General features: G+C 40.1%; 1 protein-coding gene across 18 annotated transcripts in view; it reads right to left on the reverse strand.

The window, feature by feature from the left end:
- LOC110975666 (uncharacterized) overlaps positions 1-22,662 on the reverse strand; it is a 78,812-nt gene that overhangs the window by 25,530 nt on the left and 30,620 nt on the right. For 16 of the 18 annotated variants that reach the window (XM_022228351.2, XM_087140418.1, XM_022228377.2 and 13 more), the window contains exons 2-13: positions 20,103-20,405; positions 13,585-13,684; positions 12,842-13,035; positions 12,601-12,742; positions 11,780-11,943; positions 10,790-11,062; positions 4,108-4,345; positions 3,557-3,711; positions 2,748-3,038; positions 2,308-2,505; positions 1,687-1,797; positions 37-324 (exon numbers count right to left, since the gene is read on the reverse strand). In XM_022228351.2, the coding sequence (XP_022084043.2) occupies positions 37-324; positions 1,687-1,797; positions 2,308-2,505; positions 2,748-3,038; positions 3,557-3,711; positions 4,108-4,345; positions 10,790-11,062; positions 11,780-11,943; positions 12,601-12,742; positions 12,842-13,035; positions 13,585-13,684; positions 20,103-20,405 (2,457 nt within the window). The remainder of the gene's footprint in view (positions 1-36; positions 325-1,686; positions 1,798-2,307; positions 2,506-2,747; positions 3,039-3,556; positions 3,712-4,107; positions 4,346-10,789; positions 11,063-11,779; positions 11,944-12,600; positions 12,743-12,841; positions 13,036-13,584; positions 13,685-20,102; positions 20,406-22,662) is intronic. The other 2 variants (XM_022228386.2, XM_022228464.2) reach the window with 2 other exon arrangements.

A 22,662-nucleotide genomic window follows, 5' to 3' on the forward strand; every position in this document is an offset into this window, starting at 1 on the left:
CAGACAAGCTAAAGAAGCAAGAACTGGTCAACTTACTAGGCTGCTTCGTCTGTACGTCAATATACAAGGACGGCCCTTCACCGACCTTATTGAACGCTCGGAGTTTGAGGACATACAGAGTACTAGGAAGGAGGTTTGTAAGGCTGACTTGGGTTTCGGAGCTAGGCAGACGCTCCAGCAAGGAGTCTGGAACACTCGCCCCATAGCCAAGGATGTAACCCCGCACCATGATAGTGTCATCCGATGGGGGTTCCCAAAACACGTCGATTCTGTTATGGGTTGTGGTGGTCCTGATAGATAACGGTTGTGGGGGTACGCGATTCTCTATTTTTCACAAGAGTCACACATAGTAGGACAAACGCCGACAAATAGGACAAAACAAGTGCCAAATACAGACAGGGCATCAACCGCCACAGTGCAAGATAAATAAGTGGAGGGGTGATGGAATGATGGTGGTTAAATAAAACAGAACAGAGGGAAAATCAAGCAGAAGTAAAATTGCCAGGGCAGCAAAAAAAGGACCAATTTAGTCAGACAGGGGAGCGATGTAAAGCCATTAAGACACCACATAAAACATACATGAAAATAGTAATATTAACAGAGACAGGTGCAGAGTAAACCAGAAATGAGGAAAGAGAAAAGTGAAAAAGGAGAAATGTTAAAAATTACTACGATGGTTATTGACAAAAATCATCATTGAAGCTTTATTTCCCAAAGGTGCTGAGTAGAAACTTTCCTGACCACATTGCTACGATCACTGTGAAGAAGACAGGAATGGTGAAGTGGCTTCCACGGAGGGATGAGGAAATTTCCCTCACATTTTTGGTTTTTCTCTCAGCACTCTTTGGTGAAATACAGCCTGCCGAAAATAAAGCATCTATCATTAGTTAGAAGGAAAAGCATGTTTTTCCCAACACCCTGCATTTTTGAGTTGGAAGATCAGTGCCTTATTCATGTGAATACAATGTTGAGCCAATGCATGACCAGTAATAACTGTCAAATAACTTACTCTTGCTGGTTCGACTGTCTTTTTATACATGATGCAACTGCCACTTTTTTGAATTGAGATCAGACGTTTGATCAGGCCATTAATTGAAACAGAAACCAAATACGAACGCATTCTTTCCATATTGATTTGAAATGCAACATGAAATGATAAATTTTTAATGAAAGTCACATTAACTACAATTGTGCTTTGTCAAATGGAAATGGATGCATTTGTGAAATGAACAAATTTGATTTGGACCATTATTCCATGAGTTTTGGAGGGAGATTTTTAAATAGTAGACTTCATAAAATCTTGTTCTACAGATACAGACTATTTTCCAAACAGATGTGGGGGAAATATTATGAAGAAATTACCCAAACAACCAACCAACTGTACTTATCAACCAACCGTAATTCAGGGAAAATATATATAACAAGGAAAAACTTGGACAACAGTCAAAAGTATTAATGTTCCACTCAGGAATGGTTCTAGTTAGGTAAGTTTTCATTCAATCTAAAAAAAACACCTTAATTTATTTTGGTCATTACTGGGCACATCATTTAATTTCCTACAGCCAGAATCCTTTCCCTACCCTCTCACTTTTTAACATGAGGTGTGTTTTTACATCGAAGTCTTACAATGAACCTTGTATAACCTCAAGACTGAAATCAACTCTGTGAAGGTTGTTCTTTTCATACCATTCTTGTCAATGTCAAGGGTGGTAATCTCGATCCAGTCAGAGTAGGGCCCAGTGCCGTTGTTGTTGTACGCAGCCATTCTGACTTCGTAAGCGGTGTTTCTTACCAACCCTGAGAAAGTAGGAACAATTGCACGTTTTTCAAGTTGCTCACACTGTCACTAAGAAGTTTCAGAAAATCAAGTTTGTCTTTACGGAAACTTTAACTCTTATTTCTGATTGGCCAATCCATAGTAGCAGTAAAGTGTTATCTTACACCGGAGTGTCCATGAATTGTGGTATATTCTGATATACATAAAACGTGTGATGTCCATCGCGACTGCATGCGCATGTAATGACGGCCGTTACCAACATTAAAATAGACTGGCCCCTGTACTTTTTACTGTTTAAAAGCATTTTCAGCTTGTACATGTACACAGGACATAAGACCACCTCCTTTGTCTGGTTCCTAGATGTAAATGTATAATACAGAAATGACATCATGTACGGGGAACTAGAGGAACTCCTTTACTGTACTCAACTGCACAACATCAAAAACATACTGACTTTTACCAGAGACTTGTGGAGGATTGTTTGATAAGACGACTGAGCAGGGTGTATTAGCATTAACACCGTGGAGTACCTGATATGGTGTAAGATCTCTCATTGCCATCGATGATCAATGAGTGAGTCCGCTTCCCATTCTCTTTCGTACGGTACTTCATCTTGTATCCGTTAACCAGACCATTGCGTTGATTGACAGGTGGTGGTTCCCAGGTTACTGTAATTGATGTTGTCGAGTCAGCTTCTGCGGAAATGTTGTCAGGGATACCTGAGGGTTCTGAGAGAGAAAAATGAGACCAATTCTTAAGCGTGTACTGTTAACAAGATTTGCCCTTGAAAAAAGGGTAACTTTGAGTCAAGTTCATTTATGTCAGGCATATTAGTGCATCTACATGTATAAAGGAAAATTTTCAGCAATGGTGATTAGAATCGAACCAGGGACACTCTACACACAAGTGCAGGCATCTCGACCCAAGCAACCTCTAAAAACGACTAAACAAACAATCTGAGCACACTTACTGCACTGGGATGTTGAGGCCTCAAGGTTCTCAGATGATGTGCCAGGCCCGTTGATATTGTATCCAACCACACGCAAACCATAGTTTGTATATGGTTTCAGGCCTGTGATCAGATAGAAGTTCTGCTCTGTGTACAGTTCAAGTTCTTGGGACACCCCAGCGCTAAGATCTGCATAATAGACCTTGTAGTTTAAGACATCTCCTTGAGGGGCTTGCCATGTTACCAAGAGAGCAGTACAACTTCCTTCCTCTGGTCGGGCACGTACACTGGTTGGAGGCCCTAGATACTCCCCTGTTGTTGCAGAAATTAACAAAGATTCAATCACAAAATGTTGGAGTGGTCAGTACCAATGAGTTTCAAATGGTGCAATGCTCTGAACTGTTCTGAAGTCCATGAAAATCTGGTCCCCTGACAAGTCAGACAGCACAGGTGAGTTGAGGGTACATGTACATGTAGGTTATGGGCCATTCCAAGTCAATAGATTTCTCCAACTCAATCCACTTTGAAGCCATGTGACAAATTATGTTTGTATTCTACTGAAATTCTTGAAGAGTTACAGCATTCCATGGTAGTTTTGGAAATGTATTTGGTATTTATTTTCAGATGTTTTTAAAAAAGGACTCATGTTATACCTACATGTAAGTCCTTCTTTTTTCCAATATCCACTTTTTATGACCTTTGTAAATACTTCAAAATTCACTTGTGTAAGTGGAAATGACTTTAAGTGACTTGACAGCACAGACAGAGAGAAAGTAAGAGAAGCTTTCTAGTATTGGGGTTCAGATATAAATGATGAATCAATCCCCTACCATGTGGCAAAGTCTCAACAACAAGGATATCTGACGATGCTCCAGCGCCATTCTCGTTTATAGCAAGGATGGTGACCCTGTATGTCGTCTCTGGGATCAGATCGCTGATGACTTTTGCCAGTTGACTCAAGTCACGCACGATTTCAACCTTTTGGCTGTTGTAAACAAAGAAAGTTACAGTCCCTTTTAGGCAATGCCAGGGCTAATTTACATGTACATGCAACTTAGATTTCTCTGTTTAAATTGAGACTATTGCTGGGGCACAGTGAATGATATTCAGTGTGTCAATCTTCAAGCCTAACTTCCTGACCATTTTTAACTCAAAGTTTTTCAAAACCTAAAAATTCCACCACTATTACAAAATCCTGTGAGAGTCTCCTTTTATTTTCAAAGAATATCAAGCCCCACGTAAAGGTAAGTCGGTGCTACTTCTTTTGAAATCCCTCAAGATCCTTTGAAAGCACATGGTGGATTTCGAAAGATCTGGGAGGGTTCACAGATATATTGTTTGAAGAAATTTCGATGTGTCTTGGTTTAATAAACATACTTACGCGTCATTCCATTTGACATATATTCTGTAGCTCTGCAGATCTCCATTCAACTGGCTCGGCTCCCTCCATGTCAATCGGAAGGACTGAGCCTGGATATCAGTAGCTTCAAGTTCCAGGGGCTTGGTGGGTACCGGTCCTGTGTCTGCTGGGCCGGGGGGAGATTTTGTGGTTATTGGTTGTGGGGGTGCTGGCGAGGTAGTGATGGTCGTCGTAGGGGGGCGAGTTGGGATGGGAACACCTATTTGCATCCAGGGACAGAAGGGACGATGGGGAGACCATGCAACAAAGGAAAAGAAAACAAAACAAAAAGAACCACACTCAAAATAGCCATGCAATTACATATGAAAACGTGCTGCTTGCAATGCGTGTTAAAACAAATATACACAAATACATACATATCAATATTTTTGATGATCATGCAGACATTTACCAGGATGGTAACAGGCACAAAAAAAAAATCCCCAAAACTTGAAAAGATCTTTCATGATTTTTGGCAAGTTTGATTCCACAGCAAGTGCTGTACTGAACAATGACAGCTTCCTTCTCCTTTCAAAGTACTGTCAGTGACAGATCCAGATCTCGCATGACAAAAAAAAAAGAAAAAAGAAAAGAAAAGAGGATCTCACATTTTTGGTACGCAAAGCCTTGATTGCTTCTGGTCTAAATTAATGTGAGATTTACATGTACATCAGCCAAAAACCATAATACACAAATACAGACTATGAGTAAATATTTGACATGTAACTAGGAGACCAATGATTAGCGAATCACCAGCCACGGCATGCAAACAAATTCAAAGAGATTTCAATTCATGAAAGACAAATACATACATGTATATCATCATAATGTCAAGAAAGTACATGAAGTAATATCGGCACAACTGATGCTGTAGATAGAAATTAAGCATAAGGATGACAACACAGACAACACCATGTCTCAGGTCTTACAATTCTCTATGGTTTATGATCATGTCTGGAATCAAGTGTCTTTAAGTAGGATACTTCACCATGATTTATGAATTTCTCTTGACACATGGAAAAACAGGACATGGGAGAATTATCAATTGCAGCCGAGTTCAATGTTGATTAAAATAATCAGAATCCTCATAATTTTCACCAACAGATTTTCAGTTCTAAACTTATGTCAAATTATTAAATTATTATGTCAAAAATATTAAATTCAAGTACATTTAATGCTAAAGTGTCGTTTTTATGCAATTTCACATCAAAAGCTGGAATCAACCTCGAAATGGTTTGAAATACAAATACTATTGGTAAATAATATTAGAATTTTCACCCCTGAAATTTTGCCTATTTGAATAATCCCCTGTTAATGTTACTGGAGCACTGGGTACTCGCACAATCAGACACTGCATTTTTAGTTATTTTAAGACACAAGCTATTAGACTTAGGATTTTACCGAAGCCTATCACAATTAACCACTGAACGATTGATGCAAGAACCAATAAAGAGAAGGATGGATGGAGATAGAACTGGCTAACAAGTAGACAATAGGCAAGGAGACCTAGGCTTAGTGCATTGATTGTGCTGCTACAAACCTGTACAATGAGTTGTCAGGAAAGGGTGGCTGGTTAAGTATTAACGTCGGAATGCATTAAATATTGTATACAACATGGCAACACCTGCCTACTCAATCTTGGTGTGCAGCCTTTTCTGGCCATTCACAGGAACAAATCGGCCTCTGTACAAGTACATCTGAAAAAATGTATATAGGGCAATTTTTTCCGTACTTGTTAAATTTACTTCTGAAAGAGCGGATTGAGCTCTCTGTTTTATCATAAGTATCACAGTGAAAGTGACCATTATGTGCATGTACATATACATGTAAAGGTGTTGAGTGCTCCAATGATTTATTTGTTCATAATCTTTCAACTCCTAAGTGGCTTAGGCTGGGTCATATCCGCTCCAAGCAGAACAAAAGAGGGCTAAAATTGACAGCCCGTTGGTGTGAACTCACCGCGTGCAGGTAAGTGTGCGCATGTTCATGTGTGTTTGGCACGGGGCACGCTGAGTATACCTAACAAATTTATGCTGGATGTATGATCTTCACGTGTCCACTGAGCGTGTGTAAGAACCTTGTTGGAAAACTGCATACCAGCCTGTTTTTCTTTCGCCAGTGAGGGTGCACTCGGGGCAGATACCATTTTTGGACGGGACAAAATACCTTGTCCGGCAACACGTTACACTGATAGAATTCAAAGTAGTACCAATGAAAGAGCATGTTCCCTTAACTTAAACACCTGACAGATTTTTAGACCGATGTTTTCAAGGCAGACAGCTTCAGACACGGAAGGCGATCTTCTACAGAGGTGAGCAGGTGGCAGATAAAATCGAAACTAAAAAAATCCTCATAAGCCTGAGCAGATCAAACTGCCTATCATTAATGGAGGGAGATAAAGCCACGCTGACAACATTAATGTTAACTCATAGACGATCTGATCAATGATATGTGCCACAAAGAGACAGGATGACAGACAGGTGATAACACGGCAGACATTAAATTTGCAGGGTTCACTACATAGTTTCTCAGATACTACAGATAAAAAGGTTGATATTGGCGAAAAGATCCGAGTTTCAAAGCATGCTGCTTGAGGCCGTAAAGACAAGGATGTAAATATCTCAAAGCTTTCATTCTTCAATTTTAATGGCTCTTGTTTTCTGCATTTTCTAGATGATGGTAGCAGACACATTGATCTATTAGTAAGGAAGCACAACTACAAAAGTATTGTCCTATAAATGTTGGTATAAGCGCTGCATTCAGACATCCAAAGTCAGCTATACACTTGTAAATATCAACAAACTTTTCCTTGCAATTACGGCATAACTGAACTCTGGATTTTATATTAATCTTTTTTTTAAGTTGCCATCACATACAGCCCTCACATCAGCATGATACATACAAAATGCCCTGCAATCAGTCTATAAATCAGCATATAGTTTCCCCAAACCAACCAAATAACTGTGAAATGCATGTACATGTACATGAAGGCTACTGTGCAATGAGCATGCACACCTTAAGTCCATAGCCTAAGGAAGAGCTTCTCAACCTGCACAGCTAAGAACAGTGGATTGAGAGTTAAAAAACATGTGTTTGCACTCATGGATTCCGGCACTTATGCATGGAGGCAGACAGACCATGACCAAGATATCTCTCCCAGCTATCACAGAAGCGGTGGAATGCTTGGGCACATGTGCAGAGCCAAGCCGATTCTCATCAACCCCTCTAGGGGTGGGGGATCAAAGATGGCTGCTGTGAGAGTCCCATGACAGGCCACATGAGGAGAGACAAGGGAAAAAATGCCTACCAATCGGCTGGTAAAAGTGCGACAACCCCGAGGGTGGATTTAGCGTGGTCATACCCACACACCAAGAGGGAACAAATCCAAGTGGTAGTATCGTAAACACGTGCCTCAGGGATGGAACGCTGAAAATTTGTCCCCCTCATCCAATTAACATTCATTTTGTGGTTGCTAGAGAGCTTGAGCAAACAGATCATGCTGAACTGTAGCTCCAAATATTTTGAAAAAAAAAACTTATTGATACAATTCAATGATAAAATAAATTATACATGGTAAGATTACGGGAAACGACATGTACATGTACATGTAAGACCATGCACGTCAATTTGAATCAGCTGAAAGTACTAAAGACTCAGAACAAGCTGAAGCAATGAATCTTTATTTTGTAACAGGTTTGGCATAATCTTAAGCACAATTCATTTGCAAATGCTTCAAAAGGCAACAGAAATGAACTTCATCATTCAGCTGGGATGTTTCTAAGAAAAAGAGATTGTAATGAAAAGCAGCGTTTGAACTGCCGTGACTTTCATAATTACAATTCTAAAATCTTGTTTTCCATGTACTTCAATGCACAATTCGGCACACATCAAAGCTGATGATAGAAAATGATAATCTGTGTTCTACCGAGCATCTTCAGCTACTGTTATTTCAATATCTTATTCAACTTCAGATGTTATTTCTACGGCGCAGGAGATGACGAGGTGCATAGTAATGAGGCATTCTGTGTATCCCTTTATCAAATCATGCAATAAATGTGGTCTAAAGCATGTCCCTTCACACTTTTCTTTCCAAAGTATTTCTCCTGGTCAGGACAGGCGGCCTTTTTGTGTCTGTAGATGGATGAGATTCGTTTCCTTAATTGAAATGCAAAATTTCCAGGCACAACTGCTTGGACTTGTCTGGATTAGCATCTGCTGGAAATGTCAAGATTTACATTGGGTAGTCATCATCTTCGTATCCCTTAACAACAAAATCCTCCCTGGTTACCAGGGTGGATGATGAAATGGAAACAGCCAGTAATATTCAACAGTGCTGGTTGCCACTTGCTGAGGGTACGTGCCATTTCAGACAAGCCGCTGAAATCAGCTGAACTACTGCTGATGGAGGGACAAACAAGGTGTCTAAAAAGACTGGAGGCATTACTGTCTTGTGAAGGAGTTGGCAAGGGATGTTGGGATGGTTCAAGGAAAAAGGATGACAGTAGTATAATGGAACGCTGCTTATGTCAAAGTCTGACGGCACAGAATCAATATTTCAAGCACAGATTACTTCATGCACAATTTGTTTGTGCATGTGTAATTTTGATTAATACTAGTACCTGCCTTTACAGTTGATGGGAAATACATAAAACAGGCATTACAGGTGCTTGTTCCTGTGCAATGTGGACCACAGACATTGCGGGAGGTACTAGACAGTGTTCACAACTAACAGCTCACAGCCAAGTTTTTCTTGAAATCTGCCCTGAGCAGAAGTGCCCCCTCATTGGTTGAAAAGAGCCATGTTGGTCAAGAGTACTCATGTTATTGGAAACAGTGCGACTATAACGCGAGCATTTCATAGTTGTTTGCAAACTAGTGAAGTGCAGTTCCTACGAAAGGAACTTGCATTGCTGGAAAATTGCACCCTCTCTTGGTCCAGCTCCAGGCTCATAGAAATTGTCCATCAAACAAAGGTCCCTCCATTGGGCACAATGACAATAATAACTACATCTGAACTGTCAGTGAAGGTCTGTTGGAAAGTTGAACATTCACCATACACTTTTTCACATCTTCAGTATAATCTTTAGCAGACACTGATAAAATACTGAACTCAGAAAATTCAATCACAGGGATTCACTCAAATTTCAAGCAGACGTACAAAATACAAAATTAAAGAAATTAATCTTGGTTGTCATGGTACCAATTCCTGTATTTTTAATTCCATCTACATGTACGGGTACCTCAGAGGCATGGGGTCAAACTTGGGGGAATTCCGAAGTTTGCCTTTGATTAATTACAGTTACTTGTGTGGGGGGGGTAAGATGAAAGCCAAACGTTGCAATCATCACATCAATTTGCTTATGAGTTGAGTTCAGTGGCCTTTAGGCAAATACATATATGCGCACTGAGGAGCAGTACTTGATCAAACTGCTTTACGCTAGTTAGGGGGAAAATTCCAATTCAACCATTGATGATGTTTTCTCAAAGACAACTACTGTACATGAAACCATGGAGATGAAAATGTTGCAAAACCAATTCCTCTTCAACCCCTACATGTAAGTAATATCATTCAAAATGGCTTCCAGTATAAGATTATGTCTTGCCAAGTGTAGTGTTTTCATAATTCAAACCACAAAACATTTCTGCAGATTTAAAGAGAGGAGAGAGAAAAAGACATAAAGAAATTACACAGATGGATGTAAAACACTTATTTAGAAAGAAAAGGTCATTGGTGTAAAAGCAGCTGAAGACTGGACTGCCTCACTCTGTTCACTTTGTTGGCCATGTTTTCTATTTTACGACAAATCTTTCTGATTGACACCCAAGGGTTTGTAAGGAGCAGAAAGTGCATTTAATGTGCTGCGCTCCCTCCCGATAGAATTTCTCCCCTTTATTGCTGCGAGCTCTCCTGCTCATAAATTGAGTGATGTTTCCATGGCAACAGGATAACCAATGTCATGGGGAATAGATTAAAGATCATCTGTTGTCAACTTTAGTAATGGCTTTAAAAATTTATGAGTTCAGACTGAGAACTGGCAGTGAGTTTGAAATGGGTTTTAAAATACCTGGTTCCGTACTTCAATGAATTTACAGGTACTGAGTATTTGCGAAGATACATGCCACAAATGACCACATCGGAAAATTAACGACAAGCACTGTAAATGAATATCATGCAAAAATAAATGCATAGATGTAGGCTTAAATAATTTACACAAATCATAGCCAAAATAAAAGTCAATCCAAGCAATATGAAAATATGAATCAATGACAAAAAAAACCAAGAACGTAACAAAGCACTCATTGAATAATGGGAAGGGGGCCTGTCAATCCTGCCTAGAGTGTCTGTAAGTCTCTTCAAAAACTCCACTAATTTGGGGTTATGAATTTGATTATTTCTAAAAAGTTCCTGTAACCACTGTGAAAACACACTCTGGAAAGAATATCAAAAACTGGTATCTTAACAAGGAGAATTACTTTTTGCTTACTGCACTGTTCTTCAAATCTAACTCCATTTGACAACTGATATCATCAACACATATATCATCATAAAACTTGTGTCAAATGATTACATTTTTCTTGTTCTCTTCAACTGCACATATTTTATAAAATCTTTAGTTTTTTGAGCACAAAACACCCGCAATCGTCCTTTCAAAAGAGTCCATACCTTCTCTGAGTACAATCAACTCAGCTGCAGCCTGGATGTTTTCCAGTCGGTTGTCGGCAACGCACTGATATATCCCAGAATCCTCCTGGATGACCTGCTCAATGGTCAAGCTTCCTGCACTGACCAGGTAGATATCACCCGGCTCTAGTTCCTCTCCTTCCTTGTACCAGGTGGTGGTGGGGCCAGGGATGCCGTACGCATTGCAGTTGAGAGTCACCGATGACCCAACATTGGTGTAGGTGTTCACAGGTTGGATATTGAACTTCAGTGGCACTAGTTCATTAAAATCAAAACAACTGATGGAACCTGATTTTGCAAACACTGCTGCAAATGAAACAAATCTCAATTCAGAAAAGATATCCTGATCTAGTGCCTGACTCCTTCATATTCTTCATCAATCATCACAACCTCACTGCGCCCCATAAACAGTTCTCTACGTACAATAGCATCCAAAAAGGTAGAAAAATACAAGCAAAGACAAGCAGCGACACTTATGAAAGCTGCAACTTGACTTTTAACTTTCTACTCTGATGGAGAAGCCTTGAAACACATGAGAATATGCGATTAAACCACTCAATGAAAACACACTTTAAAAAACTCATCTTGAGGAATTGTCAATGGTAAAGAAGTGTCTCAATGCTGAAGTGTTTTACAGGATTGTACATATCCGTACAAACCTGACACAGGAAAGACTGGGGGTTGAGATGTGGTGTCAGGCTATTAACCACTTGGAATTCAACCAGCAGTGTGTAACGAGTGTTCAATACACAAGCTGTATCATCGAGGCGTAACATCAAGGTGTGAAATACTTTACAAACTTCACATCAAATGAGTCGATCTTTTTCAAAAAATGCCCTTCCTTTTCAAAGGTACAAGTTTTACATGTACCAACAGTCACAATAAACTGATCGTTTTGCTGAATCTCAATAAAATGACCAACACATTAACAGCATGGCATTTTGAAAAAAACACTGAAAAAACTGTGCTTACCTAATGCTGTGACTTTGACAGTGTGATCTACTGGTAGGGCTGTGCCATCAGCAATGGATGTTGCCAAGACACGGTAGAGTCCTGTATCAATCTCTCCAATTTGCCTGATTTCGAGACTGCCTTGGCCTAATAGGGTGTAGTGATCCTCAGTACCAGATCCAACACTGTAGCGAGGGAGAGATACATGCCGTAACCAGGGTGAGGACAGAAGAGAAATGTCATGATCAGGTGCAAGATATCTTAAATGTGTCACTTATGACACCCCCCTTTTGCAGATATGTATGTTCCCCTCCCCCCACATGTTGTTAATTTTTTTCTCTTCCAAATACGGTATTACCATTTAATCTGGAAGAATGGTATAAAGATTCTTTAACAATTCAAAAAACGGAAGAGTTGTTTTTGAACAAAGTAGCATTTTGTCCCTGGCTTCGTTTTTACTCAGCAGCATCCACACACATACATGTACAGTACGTGGACTTGTTCTGTAGCTGCGGGGAAACACACGTTGTATGACTTATCAGCAAGGACATGCATCCAGTGTATGGATTGACCAGATGACTGAGAACCTTTTTACTGTCTTTCTTTTGTTCCCGTTTAGGCTAACTTTTGTTTGGGGACAAGTACCCTACTTTGACAGAGGTCTTGTCACATCTTTCCTCTTGTGAAACCTTTGCTTGCAAGTCCTCAGTAGCAACAACTAGCCTGTACCAAGGCAACAGACCCCAATCTGTACATGCATTCAATCATGACCCTTTCCCCTGATCTTGCAGGAAGACCCTTAATTGCTGTGCATACAATTTCCAAGGAAGGACTTCACTTACATGATTATCTCTGATCCATCTTTGAACCAGGTGAAGATGGCTGGCAAATTGGTGGCAGCTTCCAAGACAATGGTCTGTCCAACAGGTGCCTCAGTATCCTGAGGTGTCCTGATGAAGTTAAATTGTGAGGAAGGATTTGTTCCTATGGAAACAAACAAGACAGATTTGTCAGGTCAAACCTGTTATCTTAAGTTGATCTTTAGAAATGGTTAGACTTTTGGAAGATTGAAAGCAAATTTACCAGGGTTGATGGTAAGGTCAGCACCAAAGCTCTGTACAGGTGTCGTGATCAGCTGGTTAGTTCCTCGGCATAGGTATGTTCCTACATCTGCCGACCGTACTTCTCTAATCTCCAAGCCACCACTAGGTAGCAGGGTGTACCGGGCAGAGATCCGTTCCTCAGTGAGGTCCAGAACTTGGCCATTTTTCAACCAACTGTCCAAGACAAAAAAGTTTTAAATCATACATCTGATGAATGTTTTATTTGTCCATTTCATGAACATTCTGTCAGTTTGATTTGAGAATCAGGTTGACGAGATGGGCCATTGTCTGCCACTCATGTCCAACGTTTGAATCCCATCCAGGAAAATAAATAAGTGCAGGTTGTGTTTCTGGTCTTCTTTCCTTCTGTGAAAAAGAAAAAAGCTGCCTATGAGCCCCGAGCTGGACCAAAGGAGGGCATGAATTTCCTAGCAATGGAAGCTCCTTTGGAACTGAACTTCACTGGTTCACAAACGACTAGGAAATGCACGAGTTACGGTTGCATCGCTACCAATGAAATGAGCACTCCTGACCAGCATGGCACTTTTCAACCAATGTGCGAACGCTCCTGCTCAAGGTGGATACTCTTCCTTTCAGCTCTATTCTCAAAATGCCTTCTTTACCTTGTCTCTGCAGACCTTTCTTAGGCCTGTCTTAGGTTGTTTTGCCACCGTGAGTGTTTTTGTCTCCTATAAAGAAAACAAAATAATGTAAAAGACTCACCTTATTTCTGCTGCTGGGACTGAGTTGAAATTACACTCAAAGTACACTGTGTCTCCATTGAATGCTGCGGTTCTTGCTGGGCCATCAAGGAGAACCAGTTCTGAAACAGTTACAATAGCCATGCAAATAAATACAAGAATGGCTTGGGACAGGCAAGTATTTGTAGTCAGGGCATTGTAAATTACAGGTGTCTCTGGTGTCTGGTGGGGAAACCAGGGTTCCATGGTTGTGATGATGGTGGAGGGCACTTTCTTGATTATTTGAGGCATGATTTTCCTTCTTTGGGATCACTGAAGAGAGAAAAAGTTAAGGGAAGTAGGTACCAAGTGGGGTGGGGCTCATTTTCAACCCAACCACTCTCTGGCTATGCCACTATTTCAAAACTCTCCCCAATCAACAGCAGCTAAGCTGGTAGCAAAATCTGTGTTATATCAAAGGGAAAGATAAAGTCACCAATTCTCTGATATCTTCCTTAATGTACATGTTACCGGGAGACACTGTAGCCCCAGTGAAATGTACACATAAAAACAGCTGCAATTCAAGGGCACCAATGCTTACATGTGTGTGTGAAGAAAAAAGTGCAGGTATTAATGTGTACAAAGCTGACATGCCAGCCCGCATTTAGGAATTCCATAAACAGTCCTGGAGGGCTTACAATTGGAGTTAATCTTAGCCCCAAAGAAGGCTTAAGGAATGAATAAGATCTAACGGTTGTATCAATGTAACTGCTTCAGATACAGGGATGAAAGATGTTTGATGGCTGGTGAATGGGGAATGTACAAACAGCAATGAGTATCGGCACCTGTGGAAGGTGTGCATTCAGAAAAGGACTGGGAAATAAAATATGGCAGTCTCTAAATGTATGGTATTGGTAAAAGGCAGGCTGGGATTGGCTGGGATGGGGTATTAGGGTGGGATGTGATGTGGTGCAGTGGGATGGAGTGCATGGAATGTTAAGTCTAATTTCCATATGGTCGTAAAGAATGCTGACAATATGCAAGATGTCAAGATGTAACCAGTCACGGATGAGATGCTGTGTGACATCATTTCATCAAAAATGTTAAACAAAATGGCTTCTGAAGTTTGGAATATTTCCCCATTAAACACCCTTTTTAGGTTAAGATATCATCTCTTGAAGCTAAACTGATACTCCAGTTTGATGTTTTTTGTTGAAGGTCAGCTTTATTTGGATAATTGGGATGTCACATGTTAGCAATAAGAAGAAAATGGGCAAAATGTGTGGTACTAAGCGAGAGAAACATCGTTGCACACCCATCATACCAGTGTGCCTGTTTGTATCTATATTCTGGCGACTCAACATAGCCGACTGTCGCCATCCCTGTTTGCGTCAGTGACACACAGTTACTGGTAAGTGTTTCCATATGATTGCGTATCATTGGGAACCGATTAGTAGGACTCTCTGTGTCTCTTTACATTGATATGGAAATCAGCCTTTAAAAACAGGTTTCGAGAGAAAAAGTCCACAAAAAATCTGCTGAAATGAAACCACACAGGCTTTCAATCTACAACCTGTTTGAACATCAAGACCATTAATCAATGGAATAGTCCTTTTACAGTATGTAGGCTACATGCACGCATGTACATCTACCCATATTTCATTTTCACAAACTTACTCAAAGCAAGTACAGGTAGGCAGTCATAACTTTGTTAGAGACAAGGCAAATACAAGAACAAAATATTACAGTACGGAAAAGAATTTCAAAGTTCAAATCTATATCATTGTGATTAGACGAGACATTAAAAGTAGCCAATTTTATATGTAATTTGTCACTGCAGTGTGAACAAGTCTGTCTTATGGTTCCCACATGCTATCACAAACACTGAGTAAGGTCTCGGATGGTGGATCTTAATGGCCACAAATACAAATGGAAAAACAAGGAGAAAAAAAATCAAAATGACAGAAAAAAAAGAGACAGACTTTAGACTAGACGTGAAAAATAACGATACATCTGATGCTTACAATAAGTCTGCCATACCTTCGCATACAAAGCAAAGAAAAAGACTCGGCTGGTATATTAAATACAATGGTGGAAACTTTTGCTTCAGTACTCTATTTTATTATAGCCATGTAGAAAATTGTTTGTGCAAAATAACTGGTCCATGGGCTAGCAAACTTCAAAAAGAGAAGACAAAGAAATAACACCACAGTTCAGGGACAGCGTGGCATGCACGGACAAATGTTTTTATTTCCAAAAGGTTTCATTTCTTTAGAAATGCACCCTTTTGCCTTCAGAGCCAGCCCAACCAACAACCAATGGTTGTGAAATTCTACACCCAAGTCACCAAGTTGTTTTTGCACCAAAAATACCCACAACGTTTCTTGCGTATTTCTTGTATTACAGGTGATCGATTACATACATGTCAGGAAATATACACATACAATGCAGAGAGAGATTATGCATGGTACCAAATATTATGTTGCATTGAAACTAATCAAGCTTGCATACATGTACATGTCATGAACCGTATGCATATCTGAACAAATGTATGGTTTATGTACACAAACTCAGTGGATATTCATTACTAATATAGCAAGAAATTTCTGAAACGGTCAATAGCCATTTTCTCCATTTCAAAACCTTTGAATATGCATGTACACGTATATGTATCTTAAATCTAGGGACATTCATGACAGTACATACATGTACATGTATGAACACACACATTGCCAATACAGTATCACTTAATGTTCATACTGAGGCCTGTTCGTTTTCATCTCTCTCAAATTCAATGTCAAATCTTCAAGCCAGCATATCCTCCTATCATAACTGAGCAGCTGAGATAACCAGACTTGCTTATCAGCGCCTACTGTACTAATGCTACACATGCTGCTGTGACAGCAGCAGCGTGATCAGGCGGCGGTGTTTATCCTCGCTTTACTGCCTTCTGCTTGTCGAGCTGGACAAGGCCGACATTTTTAGTTCGCACCTCTTAAGCTTGTAGTCAGGGCACGCTTTTCTCAACGCTTCCTGGAATGCGGAAAAGGGCTTGGCTTGTAAGAGATGCGTAAATGGTGATGCCTGGGCTGATGTCTTGAGTGAGTGGACATTGGATCAAGAAATTTGCATCATGACACTAGGAATCGAAGCAATCAGAACTAGAAACCAAGTTGCATATGTGTAACTCTGCTTTCATTATTATTTAATGTCAAAAATTTCAACCCATGTTGCAATTAAAATTTTCTTCTTCAATCGCAGACTTTTTGTTTTGATGGCATGAAATGACACCATAACAAATTTTCTTGAGCAAATCTTTTTTCAATGAGAATGGCACAATTGCACACAAATACTTCATTTTTCCCTTCCACTTGAGAGCAATGCACGTACATGTACGTGTTTCCGTCTGACAGCTAAAAAACTCATCCTACCATTAATATCATTCAATTTCACACGTTGAACATCAGCGTCAACAAAATCTGACGTACGGCAAACAGATTTTACAAACTATGAATAATGCATCGCCAAAGAAATGGTGAGAACCTGCACGATGGAGAGAAAATTCCATCGCAGCCAGGAGAGAGGCGGATGGCTAGAAGTTGTTCATTAGATCGCGCATGAATGGCAAATTGCTTGACTCTGATTAACCTTTCCTGCATGGGGGGGGGTGTGTTGCTAAGGTAGGGACACACCTCTCAGATGTCTCGTTAGCAATACACCTGCTTGTTCTTTTTTCTCCCCTCCAGAATTTCTGGGAGGTCATTTCGATAACTTGATGACCGTAAGAGGAAAGACAAAATCTGATGTACACGTACAGAATGTGATGGGTATTCAGGTATTGGCATCGTGATTACTTAAAGGTATTGGTGCAGGCATCAATTCAAACTTGAGAGTGCACGTATCTTTAGGTGCTCAATGCCATAAATATATGGGTTACAAGAAAAGCACTACAGTAGAAACATAAAGACAAACGGCACTAAACAAATGCAACTTACATGCAGCTTTGCTTCTGAAGTAGCCAAGAGTGGAGTATTCATGCGGGATGCTAAACACTCTTGGTTAATATTTACACTTTACACATGTATGTGCAATGCCAACATTATGAGCAATCCAGTACAAGTTCAAACTCAAAGAACTCTTGCTTTCACTCTTTCATGAAAGAAAACTTTTTCCTAGGATTTTTTTTTACTTGGAGACTGTTGCTTTCATCCTTGCACACTTACTCAAGCCAGCAAATTCTGGCAAGAAGGAAAGGCTGATTGGTCAAATATTGACACAATTCATCGGGTAAAAACTTCCACAGATTGGCAACTAGGGACAAAGACCTTAAACCAGGTCAAAGCTAAGGGCTACTCCTTGATAGACTCGGAAAAAAAATTCAACACAAAATAAAGAGAAGGAAAGAACGGTTCCATCTGGTCCTCCGACTCAACCGGTGGTCAATATTTCTCCTCCTCTCCGGTAAATTCTCAAGAGGAGTTCTTCACTTTGCCCTGCTATTTCGCCAGTCAACAGCGACATGTGTGATGAGTCGATGACAGGAAAATATGAACAAGAACATATCCAAGTTCCGGCTCGGTAAACGTTCCCAGGACGTGGGCTTTTGCAGTGTTTCACTTCAAATTTGCACTAGTTGGCTGTGTGTAGCTATGTATATCAGATGGCACTGCAGTGCAGACATGATGTCTGATGAGCCTTTTGTTTAATGAGTCATTTTTCTACCTCTCCTGGTACAGTACTGTCCATTTGACGACCCCATTGGAAATGGAGACAGACTTTGAAGAAGATGAAATTCGAGCAGAGTGACAAACAAGTACTTTCCTTGATGAGAAAATGGAAACTACATGTACATTTAAAAGCACCCTGCGGTCACAAGTCTGTCCGGGAGAATTTCAAAGTTTGATAAATGAAATTTTAGGAAAAGTTCACCCAATCACGAAAAGAAATGTGCCCCTTTACCAATTAAAATGATTGTGTGGATAGAAAAAGTGACATCTACCCTACCGTATCTATCTTCCCTACTTAAAAGCATGAGCGGAAATCTCTCTTCGATCGTGGGGGGCCTTCCATTTATACTTTTTTTGTGCACACCATGTTTATTATCTTATTCCATTTATAAAAACTCACAAGTGAAAATTCTCGATCCATCAATTCCTTTAGTATTTTGTTTTGCTTAAAATATGGAGCGGACATTTGACTTTGTGTCCCCCCCCGCACCAAATTCATGGGGGGATGTGTCCCCCGTCCCCCCTCCCCGGTATTTCCGCCCATGCTTAAAAGTCAGTAAAAAGAATACTTTTCATTTATTCAGCAGTAGATGTATTTCACAAGCTCCATCAATACATGTATCTAGCATTGAAATCATAGAGGAAATAAAAGGACCTACATGAAATTGGAAAGCAGACAACTTCAGTGATATCATTCTAATGAGAAATGCTAGCCTAAAAACCCAGCCAGCCAGTGGAATTTGATTTCAGGCAAGCTGTGCTCATCAATAAAAGCATCTGTGAGATCCGAGTCTTGTCTTGCCACAATGCTAGCGTGTTTGTTTTTCCCTAACCAGAGAAAACTGACATGACACCCAATAAGATATATCAAGGCAGGCATCTCAAATAACAGTCTTTTTCATTCGACAGCTTCTCCTTTCTTCGCCAGCGACAGACAGGTAGCTAACACTTTCAGTTGTGTGCTGCTATGAGGCAGGCCGGCACAGAAATGTCATATATATTAAAATGTTCGGCAGGTTCTCGGTTTCAGCCGTTTCTCCCTGGAGAATCCTACTGGATCTGGTTACGCCGACTGAAGTTTTGAGTTCGCGCAATTTAGCGAACCGAGGGGCACAACGTGCAGAAGAGGAAAATGGCAAACAGAGTCACTTTGGGTAGCACTCCATAGCACAGTATCTTTCTGATGGATGGATGTTTAGAGGGGCTGCATAACTCGGCAGGATCTACCTTTGATGCTACCTTAGACATTTGTCTACTGCATTATTATTCAAATTCTTTCAGTAACCTGAAGCAATAAGGATTAAATGTGATTTCCATCTGTGGAATTTATATTTCAGCCAATCCAAACCCCCCATGAAATCTTCAAATACAGTAAAACATGAACTGAATGTACATGTAAAGGCCTCATAAAGTGACAAACATATGTGGCATACCGGGTGGGCCATAAACCTTGCAGTTACATCAATGTTAGATCAGTGTTTGCAAAATGTTTAGGAATAAAAGGGATAATAACTGAATAAATGTTGAGGTGAGAATCCACTGGTTGGCTGTACATGTGCTTTCGCGGATGAACCATAAAAGGCTGACATCAATTTATATTTCAGAATATTTAACCTATGTGCATATAAAATGCACTATTTGTAGAGTGTACATATACATGTATGTTCATGGCTGGAGTGAACTCCTATGGTCTATGGAAAAAAGGTTTTATATTCAATCATAATAAATGGTAATGATGCATGGGGAAGAATATGCACAGATACATGTACATATTTTCAGTCTCCTTCACACCACACTAAACATACAGGTCAATATGTTAATTAATCCTACTTACTAGCAACAGTGACAGCTCCTCGTCTGCTACTCAAACTTGCAAAAAAGTCTCCCTCCTCCAATTCAGCACTGCATTGATACGAGCCTTCATCATCTAGGGAGACTGGGGCTATACGCAGAGCTCCACTGGGTTGTACTCTCTTGGTTGGGTCATCTGCCGGAACCGGACTGCCATCCTTGGTCCAGCTAATTGTAGGCACTAGAAGGGAATATACTGAACAGTTCAGTGTAACCGCAGAGCCTGGAACGGCTATAATGTTTGAAGGTTCTGAAGTGAAGTACACAGGGTTGAAATCAGGTACATCTGCAGGTGAAAAAGAAGAGAAGACAACATTTCAGTGTTATTTCATTCAACATTTCTATTTGAAAAAGTACATCCTAAATGTGGACAGAATAATGTTGAAAGTTGGCCATGACAGGGATCTTTCAAGGCAAAATGCCAGAGTAACATTTAAGCTGTTCTTCTTCTGGGGAATCACAGAGAGTTTTTGCTGTTTTTTTTAACTATACACAGTTATCAACTATATTTTGGACTCCAACTACCTGTTCAATAAACTAAACGTAAAGTGATCAAGGAAATGTGAGTAGCAGGAGCTTCAATGATGACTGTCTAAACAACTTGACACCTTCACATTCCTAACAATCTTCTACTGGTAAATCCAGCGAAGACAATATACCCAAATAAAAATCCTTACTTGCAACAAAGACACAGGCAGAAACACATTCACGAAAGAATTCAAAAATCTAATTCAGTGTGCAGAGATTTATGAGCCAGATTTGTTCATAAAATCCAAGTATTTATACACACACGCAGAATCAACCAATTCTTTTAGATTAAAACTGCTTTGAATTGATCCATTCTTTGTTTATTATTTCCAGAAATGGCTTCATTATCCATCTTTGCATGTATTCCCCCGGATCGCTAAAGCTTTCAACACTTGCATGCATCAATGTTTGGAGAGCACAGTCTTCACCAAGGAGTCTCCCATTCAACATCAGCCTGATGTGATTGTTTACTCTAAACTGCTGTCAGCCACTAGGACAAGTTGTATCTCTCAAATCATCTTGGAGAGGAAGTGTGGATGGTTTGATGCGCAAGCAAATCTTCTAAAGAAAAAAAAGGCAACCCTTGGACCGGAGACGCGACGACGGGGAAAGTGTACGGCACCACAGCATTGCCATTAGGCGGTAAACCACAAAAGACTAGCGCTAAAGATCACAGGAAAATTTACTTTGCACAGAAAGCAGGACCAGTGAGATGATCCCTTATCAAAACATCTTTTTAAGACTGTTAGAAGCATCATGGCAGTAAGAAAGATGGCTCCATTGAAATTGGTTTCTGACAGATTTATTTATGACTAAGTCATCTGTTGTTAATATATCACTGAATTTGGCAAACAGCTGGGGGAGGGGATCTGAGTAGAAAGCAAACAAATATTAGAATACTGTCTGGTTTTGTCAGTTAAAGATACAATGTGGTACGTGTACAATGGTGTTTGCATCCTTTGCTCTTAAAACGCGTTCAAGTTTCAAGTTACGGTACCATACACTGTATTTGTATGCAAGTTACCAGAACTAGCAAGTGGTATTAAACTTGCAAGTTATTACATGCTCTTTCCAACTATTCATGCCAACACTGTAGGACAGTGCAGCAGAACTGCATACATGAAACTTAAGGAAACTTACACTCCGAGTCTGAAGTAACCTAAAGTTACTGCCTGTGTGGTTTTCTACAATAACTGTGCCAGATGTACATGTACGCTTTACGCATGCACAGACAAGATCAATATTCAATTCAAACATTTGACAATTAAGAAAGAACATGTGGACACCAAGTCTACGGTACATCATCCCATCCGTAACATGAGGACCTGGTACAATGCCCCTCCACTCTGCTGAATACAGCTAAGATTAGGGCAGCCATCTGTCCTAATGGGAGGATTACACAAGATGTCTTCAGACGAAATGTACATGTAGATTGGAGAGCAGATGGAGGGATTATCACTGGGAGATTGCATCTCCCCTGTCATCTTAGAACCATCTGAGCTGAAGAAAGGATTACACGCATCATGGCGGAGGACCAATCAAAATCAATCGTTGGACTAAAATGTGGCAAGAACTGAGGGAGTTGGAGATCCTTCAAATCACCAAATGGACAAAATGTCTGTGTTTTCAATCAAACAATACTATTGTGAGCAGCTTTTTTTTTCCATAAGTTGCTTTTTATTGCACTGTACCTTAATTGCTCGAAGTTCCTAGTTTTATTTGAGATACATGTACATCTGCAGGCTTTGCGCAAACTTTTTTTCCTGGCTGGCTCACTGGGCTAGTTAACTGGATATTTTACTAACCCACATATAAAATTTAAAACCCCAAATTCGTTATCAGCTCACCAATAAAGAATTGACATTTCAGAAAATAAAAGGCTGATGGTATAAATAAAGCGGCATGTATGTTAGTTAAACATCACTTGAGTCACTGGTAAGGGAGTTAGGAACAAAATCATCTCTTTGCTCCATCTTTCCCCTCATTTGGGTTGCTTACGTTAGGCGAAAATTGCC

This window comes from Acanthaster planci, linkage group LG08, assembly GCF_054643075.1.
Source record: "Acanthaster planci isolate LZ-2023a linkage group LG08, COTS_SCS, whole genome shotgun sequence".
NCBI classification, from domain to species: domain Eukaryota; kingdom Metazoa; phylum Echinodermata; class Asteroidea; order Valvatida; family Acanthasteridae; genus Acanthaster; species Acanthaster planci.